General features: G+C 44.7%; 1 protein-coding gene across 1 annotated transcript; it reads right to left on the minus strand.

Annotated features, from left to right (window-relative positions):
• Positions 1–693: 693 nt before the first annotated feature.
• GCM2 (glial cells missing transcription factor 2) lies at positions 694–7,112 on the minus strand (the record flags this gene model as incomplete). The annotated part of the gene is made up of 7 exons (XM_080710275.1): positions 694–1,605; positions 3,815–3,940; positions 4,319–4,431; positions 4,517–4,769; positions 6,343–6,446; positions 6,630–6,769; positions 7,081–7,112. The coding sequence occupies 7 exons, from the start codon at positions 7,110–7,112 to the stop codon at positions 694–696; spliced, it is 1,680 nt and encodes a 559-aa protein (XP_080566401.1).
• Between the last annotated feature and the right edge of the window lie 2,741 nt (positions 7,113–9,853).

Here is a 9,853-nt window from a genome sequence, read left to right on the forward strand (position 1 = left end):
CTGGGGGTGGAGTTTGAAGGTAGAATGCCTCTGGGTTCAGTCCACACTACCACACATACATATACAAACACACAAAAGGTATTCAGCTAATTAAGAAAACCCAAAATTCTTTTAAAAACATTTGTACTTTACCATTGCAAGAGATTTTTTTAAAAAAGCTATAGATATATACATTGGACATAAAATAATAATCCAATTATTTTCTCAGGTTATTTTAACAGGTTCTAAGTGCTAAACAAAAATTCTATGAAATGACTTAGGGGAGTAAATTGTAAAGATTTCTACCTAAAGCTATTTAGACATCCTCTAAAGGCCAAATAAGGATGTGTGAAATTCTCTAATATAGTGTGATGGAAAAAGGCTCAGAATGAGAACCAAGAGCCCTGGTTTCTGCCCCAGGTATTAAGCGAAGTGATGTTAGGCCAATATTTTTAAGCTTTTTGGTTTCAAATTTGCTTATTTGTTCATTTGAGAGAGTTACATCTTCTTGGCCTAATTCTGTGTAATAGAGCTGGCTGCAAAATCCTGCACAAAATTCCCCATTTCTCTTGAAACATTTCCCACAGATAACCTCCTCAGCTGACGAGCATTTTTACTACCACCTATATTTCTGAGTATACAGGATGCTCTCCCAATTCAACAAGAGAGTTGTCACTTTGCATTTCACTTCCCACACACACCCCAGAACACCTTTCAAAAGTCCTCATTGTCATAGCAGAAGAGTGGCCCCGCTCTATCCAAGTGACTGGTGGCAGAGCCCAGCCCAGACAGACAGACATCCCAAGTATCTGCCCCATCTGTCTTAGAGGGAGCTGCCTCTTGAGGAAAAGCCAGAGTGGATCTCATGGTCTGGCAATCTCCTGGAATTTTCAAAGGAATTTTCCCTGCTGGAGAGGCTGCCCCAGTGACTGCAGATGGAGGGTGCATGACTTCTGGATAGACAGACATCGGGGCGTTGTCAGAGGCATAGTCACAGCTGGAAAGGCTGTGAGCTTCCTGCACACTGTCGCTGTGTTTCCACGCAGGACGCTGGTAGGCCTGGTAGGACACTTTGGTGGTAGTGGTGATCACAGTCTGCAGGGCTGGGCCACTTGCTGGGGGTGTCGCCAGGTAAAGCTCTGGGTTATAATAAGGGTGTGTGGCCATGGCCTGGAAATTTCCATGGTCAGTCCTGTCCACAAGGCCAGGTTTCCAGCCACACTGCTTCTCGGTGAAATCAAAGCTCCTCTCGTAGCTGCCATATGAATTGACATTATATTGCAGCCCGTTCAGATGAATCCAGTCTGTGTCATTAGGGATACTGGGAGAATCTTTATAAACGGTGGGATATGGGCTTGGATTCATGTATCCAGGGCCTGCCAATTCATAGCTGCAAGGTGGGCGAGGCCAATAGATTCTTGGGTTTGGGTACTTCTGAAAGGGTGGCACTATCTCTCCTTGAAAGGTGGCTAGGTCACTGATAGCTTTGTAAGCATCGGGGTTTGGGAAGGCAGGGCACGGGTGCCCCAGAATCGGGAAGTTGGTGTCAGTCGTTATATCAAAGAGCTCAGAGTTTTCCAGAAGTGTGTTGCTGAAATGTCCACTTCTGTCTCGATTCTCTCCTGCCTGAAAAAACGATAGATGTATAATATATAAATGCTGTGGACACCCTCACTTGTAACAATAGCCAACCATGTAAATAAAAATAAATTTCCAGTTAGCAGGCTCTGTGTTGCAAAGAATGGACTGCTAGTGACTTGAGACTGTGGTCCAGAGGTTGCTAAGATATGAATGCAGCGCACCAAGTGCCAGGGTCCATGACACCCAGGCAGGATGGGTCTGAGTGGAGATGGTCCTGTTCTTATCCATATAGCGATCACAATGGTGGAGGCTTGGGAGCTACAGAGCTACCTTCATACCCTGACTCTGCAGATAAGAATCTGCAGTATTTCACTCTATCCTTCCCCATCTTTGCTGAGATTCTCGACCGCGAGTAAACTCGCGCCCCGATTGGACTAAGCTGGCCTTCGGCAGGTGGCGCTGTCGCTCACTAGCTAAACCTCCCTGAGCCTCAGGCTTCTCATTTTAAATATGGGGCTTCATTATAGTAATCTTGTCATAAAGTTTGTGTAATCATTAAATATAAGCAACTCTTGGACCAGTGCCTGGCATATGCAAGGGCTCAAACCAGGTCAAGTTCTCACATCCTCACACTCATATGCTGCCTGGTTGGCGTGTTTGTGGAAACCCAAGCTGCATCAAGTTGCCCAGAGAAATTCTATCTGTTCCTGTGTCAATAGTGTTGATATGGTTTGGATCTTAAATGTCCTCAAAAGGTCCATATATTAAAGTCTTAGTCCTCAGAATGGCACTATTGGGAGGTGGGGAACCTTTAAGAGGTGGGTCCTAAGCCGGGCGTGGTGGCGCACACTTGTAACCCCAGCATTCAGGAGGCTGAGACAGGAGGATCGTGGTTCGTGGACAGCCTCAGCTACTTAGTGAGGCCCTCTGCAACTCAGTGAGACCCGGTTTCAAAATAAAGAATAAAAAATAGGGCAGGGGGTGTAGCTCGGAGGTCGAATGCCCCTGGGTTCCATCCCCAAACCCGCAAAAAAAAAAAAAAAAAAAAAAAAAAAAAAAAAAAAAAAAAAAAAAGTGGGTCCTAGTAGAAGGAAGTTAAGTCATTGGGAGTATGATCTTGAGGGGGGTTTTGGGAGCTGGCCCCTTGCTCTCTTTTTCTCTTCTGCCTCTGGCAATGAGGCGAGAGCTTCCTCTACAGTGTACTCTACATCGTGATGCTCTGCCTCCCCAGGGAACCAAAAGCAATGGTCCAACCAACCATGGACTAAAACCTCCCACAGTGTAAATGCAAATATATCCTTCCTTTTCTTAAGTTCAATATCTCAGGCATTTTGTTACAGTAATGGAAGCGGACTAACACAAACATAAAAGGCCCTCTCAAAGATGCCCTGTTATTCTACTATTGGAATGCACAAAACAGTAGAATCTCCTTAGCCAAAGATTTGTTTATTGAGGTTTAAATTTCCCATGGTCAACCAGGGTCCAAATGTAAAAAATAAATAGGAAATTCCTGAAATAAATAATTTGTAAATTTTATTTTATTTTTATTTTTTGCAGTACTGGGGATGGAACCCAGGGGCATTCGGCCTCTGAGCTACACCCCTAGCCCTATTTCTTTTTATTCTTTATTTTGAAACAGGGTCTCACTGAGTTGCAAAGGACCTCACTAAGTAGTTGAAGCTGTCTTAGAACTGTGATCCTTCAGTCTCAGCCTCCCGAATGCTGGGATTACAAGCATGCCCAGCCCAAATGTATAAATTCTAAATAAATTCAATTGTAGTATATTGGTATACTTATTCTATTTTATTATTAGTTGCTGTTAACCCTGTTGAGCTTAACTTATAAATTAAACTTTATCATGGGCAAACACATATAGGAAAAAATAGTATATATAGGGCTTGGTACTTTCTGCAGTTTCAGGCATCACTGAAAGAGGTAGGTGAGCCTTGAATGTTTTCTCTGAGGATAAGAGTATCCTACTGTCTTTCTTTGTTTTTATTGTTGGATAATTGCCCCTGTTTTAGGATGGCAGCACACATCCTAAATCTACCATTGTCTGTAGAAATTGCTTCTTTTAAAGAAAACATTAGGAATCCTATCAAAATGTTAAATGACATTTTTTCAGAGATGTATAATTATCACATAAGATCAAACCTTTGTAATTAACACATGGCATTCATGTTTCAATTAATTATCAGTATATCTCACAATGAAAATGAACACAGACCACAGTACAACATCGGCTCCCCATTACCTCCAGTTCTCGAATTTTCTTTTTCTGGGGTTGGTAAAAAGAGGTCATCTGTCTCTTGAGGGCGCTTCTTCTAGCTTCTGTTTCTGATTTGCTTTCTGGTCTTGGATGATCATGAACTCCCTTAGCCTATGTTAATAAAGAAATGAGTCATCTATTTCTTCCTTTAAAGAAAGTTGGCTATGTTTGAAGCTGGTTAAAAAAAAAAAAAAAGATCATACCTTCCCCGAGAGCCTAGTTGTTTTAATTTTTCAAAATGAAAGAGGAAAAAAATCTTGAAGATAAAACACCATCGATAATAGACATGAACTATAACTATAATTTGGTTGTTTACGTCTAACCCTTAAAAAGCACACCTGCCTATGTTAATGCCATTGAAGCTGGTAGGGCATGGGGGCTGTACTGCCTATTTCTGAGCCGTAATTGGTTCGATTCAGAGTTCCCAAGCAGATGACAGGTTCTTTGGACTCCATGCAAATAGCCATCAGAAATTGTACCTCGCCTTACCTGAAAAAATATCGCGTTGCCCTCCTGCCGCCAGAAATTGGTTACAGGGTATCCACTGTGCCCTCGACAAGGAATCAGCTCCAAAGCCGAATGACAGTTGGGGCATGCTTTCTCTGCCAAAGCCAGAAGGAGAAAGATTAATAACAAGGAGACGGAGAAGCCGGGACTCAAGGCCACCCCTCCCGGGCTGGCCCTCACTCTGCTGTTTCAGCCGAGCCTTGTCGCAGATGGCTGGCCGCAGCTGCAGGCGGGTGCCATCGGGCAGGGCACAGCCCCGCGAGCACACCACCACGCCCAGGCACGACTTCTTGAGGATGTGGCCGTTGTGGTTGTTGGTGTTGCGCATGGCCCACCCGCTCAGGTGGCGCTGCGCCTTCTTCTCCTCGCTGCTGTAGACGAAGCGCACGTACCCGTCCGGCCACTCACAGAAACGGTCAAAGTGAGCTGGCGCCTAGGAGAGCGCAGAAAGGAAAGGCGCTTGACTGCACCCACCCCAAGTCACACACATCATGCTTGTAACTTTTTCCAAGTGCATTTGAATAGAAAATAGGTTCTTTTAAAAGCCAGAAGTGTTGTGGACTTCCCAGATGATGCTACTACAAAATACCACCCCTCCTGTCTATGCAGACTTCTGACGACTGGCTAATAATGTTTGCATCATACTCTCTTCTAAACGCTGCACGCGTATAAATTTGTGCAGTCTCCAGAGCACATGCGGGCAATGAGTACGATCGGTATGCTCATTTTACAGAACAGGAAATAAAAGGTCAAGAGATTAATCAACTCATCCAAGTTCACGCAGTTAGTGAGACTTGACTTTAGGGGTTTGGGCCCTGGCTGTCTGACTCCAGAGTCTGTATTCCTTCTCAGTATGTTCCACTTCTTGGTGTGTTTAAATGTTAAAAACATTTTCAAGTTAAGTATCAAAATATCAGGGCAAAAAGCATTTGAAATTCTCTATCACTGAAATGCAGTTTAATCTGTGAAAAAAAAATATATATATATGTATTCAGTACTGGGGATTGAACCCAAAGGCATTTTACTTCCGAGCTACACCTTCAGCCCTAACCAGCACAACTGATCTTTTTCTTTAAAACATAAGAATTGATAAAAATTAATGCATTAATATAAGGTAAGTCACAAATAACATATATAATAGTGTATTATGAACTCTGAGCTTATATTAAAAGCAAATATCTTGAGTTTAAATATGAATGTTTCCACTTAGGGGTCTCAGTAACAAATCAACAATTTTCTAGAAGAATTCCCTTAGTACTCTCCTTTAAGGGTGTAGACTAGGTCCCCCATGTCTCACACCAGTTCCTGAGGCAGGGATATTGGAGGTGAAACCACAGAAAGTATTTTTTTTTAAATCAAACAACAGCAGAGCATATCCAAGAATGAATTTCACTTCCTTTAATATATTGTCACATGTGTGTATTTGTACACACACACACACACACACACACACACACACACACACAGAATATGACAGCAGATCCGGACAAGAGCTTGAGATTGTTATATAGTTTTACCACCTGATGACAGGTCAGTGGCCTGAGAGTAAGACAACTCAAGGACTCTCTCAAGAGTGTGTGTGTGTGTGTGTGTGTGTGTGTGTGTGTGTGTGTTTTCTCACTCAGCTGGAGCAGAGCTGGGATGCTAAGTTTCTCCCATTCCCCTTTTATCTGCCAGTGAGATTAAACATTTTGAGATATTATATATACTCCCTGATTAAGATCCATTTTCCCAAAGGAAAAAATCATCTTTATTTATTGGGCAGTCTAGAACATGCTGGTGGGATGAGCCATTTTTGCATTATTATTATCAGTGCGTTTTCAGATAATTAAGAGAAAACTTCTAGGAGTAGATACATCTGTAAACCCAACTCTGCCTTTTGTAGAGCCCAGAGAATTTGCTTCTACATTCGAAGACCCTCTCGAGTCTGCAAAAACTTGCATGTTTCGTCCTCTCCTTTGGGCAGGCAGCGCCGCGCGTGCCCGCACACACTCGGTGGCACTCACCTGGGGCATCTGCGGGTCGTTGATGTCCCAGGTGGTCTTCATCCCATTGGAGCACACACCGTCTGCTGGCATCTGCCCAGCCTCGCTCACACTCCCTCCAGGATCTGAAAGACAGAAGAAAAAGCGAGAGGTTCGCCAGGGAATAAATCAGGTGTGTGTGTGTGTGAGAGAGAGAGAGAGAGAGAGAGAGAGAGAGAGAGAGAGAGAGAGAGAGAGAGAGGGATCCTGAGGTGGAAGAGGAACAAGAGGTAGCCCTGTCCTGAGCCTCGGTGCTGAAATGTCTCCACCCGACAGCAGCAGCGTTTGTCTGGCTGCGGACAAGTTTATAAAGACACTGCCCCCCGCGGCTCCGCCTTTCTTCGTCTCCTGGCCACAGTCACCCGCTCCCCGACAGAGCCAGGAACTCAGGAGGAGGTTAAACCGAGCCCTTAAATCGAAGGGAAACAGGGAGCAGTTGCAATTTTTATTTAAAAACAAAAACAAAAAAACGCACGCTTGTAATTCCAGCATTCGGGAGGCTGAGACAGGAGGATCGAGGTTCGCGGACAGCCTCAGCTACTTAGTGAGGCCCTCTTGCAACTCAGTGAGACCCTGTTTCAAAATAAAGAATAAAAAATAGGGCTGGGGGTGTAGCTCGCAGGTAGATTCTAGCCTCTGGGTTCCATCCTCAGTACCGAAAAAAATACATTTATATATAAATTAAATTTATATAGTAATTTTTTGGCCCTGTAACCGCACCCCGGGCTCGGTGGTTTGGGAGAGGGCTTCATGGAGCCTTTTGAAGCAGAGGTGTCCCCGCGAGGTCCACTGAGAGCTAACGCCCAGTCCCAGGAGGGCGAGGGCACCGTCGTGGAACCTGCCCGCCCGCGGCGCGCGCTTTCCCGGGTCGCAGAAGCCCGCGCTCCGAGCGCGGTGCGGGGGGCGCTGCTCTGTGTGTCCAGGTGCGCGCTCTCTGGAGCCCTAAGAGCCTGTCCCGGAGCCGGTGCTGGGCTGCTCCGGACACCGAGGGGGCGCACGGGCCTAGGCGCACCCGGGCTCCGGAGAGAGACTCGGCAAGTCCTAGAAAGTCGGCTGGAGGCGGCTGGAGGAGGGGAGCCTGGGCCAGGGAGGCAGAGAGGGTCAAAGTGAGCTCCGCCGCCCCAGCTCAGAAGTAGCTCTCCGGGCTGCTGCCGCCGCCTGAGCCTCAGATTTTTTATGTGTTAAATAAGGGGCTGGGGTTCTGCGAACTCTCAGCTGTTCGGTTGTCATCCACATGATCACAAATTCTTTTTTTTTTTAAATCTTTATTGCTATTGTGGAAATACCATGCCAAAGTCATATTTACCCCCGTACAATCTTAGGAGGTTGTTTTTTTTTTTTTTTTGGAGGGGGGTTGTTTTGTTTTGTTGGAAGTAGGAAGAGTAGCCTATAGAACCCCCTCGAGGACAATGTGGCGCCCCCCGGGCGAGACGAAGCCTTCTTCCCCCGTGGGCATCGGCCTCACCGCAGAGGGACACAATTAAAGACATCAACTGCGGACACTGAAGTCTTTCTTTGCCCCCAACCCCCAGCCTTTGCTTCCACGGTGATCTCTTGCCGGAGGACCAGCGGACCCCGCAAGGCTCAACGCTGTTAGGGTGTCCGGAACCCGCGTCCTTTCAAGCCCCGGCACCCGCACTTCTAGACCTGGGCATCCCGGAGCGTGCTCCCGGCACGGGCCAGGGGTGCGCGGGACCGCCAGGAGGATGCGGGTTCCCGCCTCTTGCGACATTAACCCTTTGGTTGGCAAAAGACCGGAGAAGGCTGTTGAGGTCAGTCTGAGGAAAGCACATCAGGAAGGAAGGATGGATGGCTCCCGGTCGCCCAGGGCACACACCTTAAGGCTGGCTTAGAAAAGTCCACCCAAGGGCAGGGCGCGCCTCCAGCGGAAGCCAAAAGCCGGGGTGTGGGGAAAAACTTTTGTTTTCCCTAACTTTAGCAGTCCCTCGCCTTCTCTTCCCAGCTTTAAGCTGGAGTCCTCCCAAACTGCGCCGGGCGTGGTGGCGCACACCTGAAATCCCCGCGCTTGGGAGGCAGAGACAGGAGGATCGCGGAGGTTCGGAGCCAGCCGCGCTGGTTTAAGAGGCCCTGTTTCCAAATAAAATATAAAATAGGTCTGGGAGTGTAGCCCGGAAGTAGAAGGGTTCCATCCCCAGTACCAACACACACACACACACACACACACACACACACACACACACACACACACACACACACCAACTGTCATGTCCTCAAAACTTCCCTTCCCTTCTCCTGAAATCTGTACGGGTTTCTGATTAAAATGACGCTTCCATGGTCGCCTTTTCTAGGGCGCGGACGATGTGTCTGTTGCCTCTCTGCACACAATTCCACCCTCAGACTTGCATCTTATCAAACGTAGAATTTCCCCGAAATTCCCGCTTTTTATGTTCATTTTTCTTTCCAAATTAAAATAATCGACCATTTTCAAGTAAGTGGATATTTCAATAAACCTGATAGTTGACAATTTACATTTTTAAATGTTTTCAGAATAACATCAAAGATAGTCATTTAACATTACTTTTGAGAGTGCATAGAAATTAGCTTCTGCTGTTATTACAAGCATTGTTGGGAAACGCCTCTATACTTTTGAAATGTTCCTAGAGAATCCTGACCCTTAGAGATACGAATAAATGTAACTTTTAACAATAAAAGCAAATCAATTAATTTCCAAATGATTTCTGGCACTCCCCCCAAAAAACAGAGTTTTCATCATTTTTAGTTTGTGAAGAATTAGAATAATATATTCCAAATTACCCTAAATTTTGTCTGAGCAAAACATGTTAGTACAAGAAGCTGATAAATATAAAAATAGAGTAAATAAACGGTATTTAAATAAACATGAAAATAGGGTAAAGAAACAATGTATTAGGTTGCTCTTAATATCTCCTGAGGATCTGAATGCATTGCCATTATAGGGTAAAAGGATATATTCCCCAAATCTAAAAATAATTATCAAAACTTTATTTAATATTTAAAGAACTTAAATTTTACACTCTCTAAAATAAAATGCATTTAAACTATATTTTGATCATTGCTTTTTATTATGCTTCAATCTTTCCTGCCCTAATATTTGCATAATTCAGAATTGTCTTATTCACAGCTGTCCCTGTCTCAGTGACTAGTCTGAATTTCTAAGAATCCATTAATTAAAAAACAAAAGGAAAGAAACCTTTTGAAGTTTCTAGGGTTAGACTAAAACTGGCAAATTAATGAAAGTATATTTACATTATAGTTTCCAGAAAATTGATGTATATCCGGCGGGCACAGAAACAATTTTGAATGAAATGGACCTGAGTTCAAACCCCAGGTTCACTAGTAAGAATTCTGGTTATACGTAGTATGGTTTACATTGACGTAGACAAGTATCTTCTCTGCACATCACGGCATGAAATACAGCATCTCACTCTAATACCACCCATTTTTTTTGCACAAGAACTATTTGAATTTGAAGGGGCATTTTGTTTGTTTTTAA

Source organism: Muscardinus avellanarius (genome assembly GCF_963383645.1).
Source record: "Muscardinus avellanarius genome assembly, chromosome: 14".
Classification (NCBI taxonomy): domain Eukaryota; kingdom Metazoa; phylum Chordata; class Mammalia; order Rodentia; family Gliridae; genus Muscardinus; species Muscardinus avellanarius.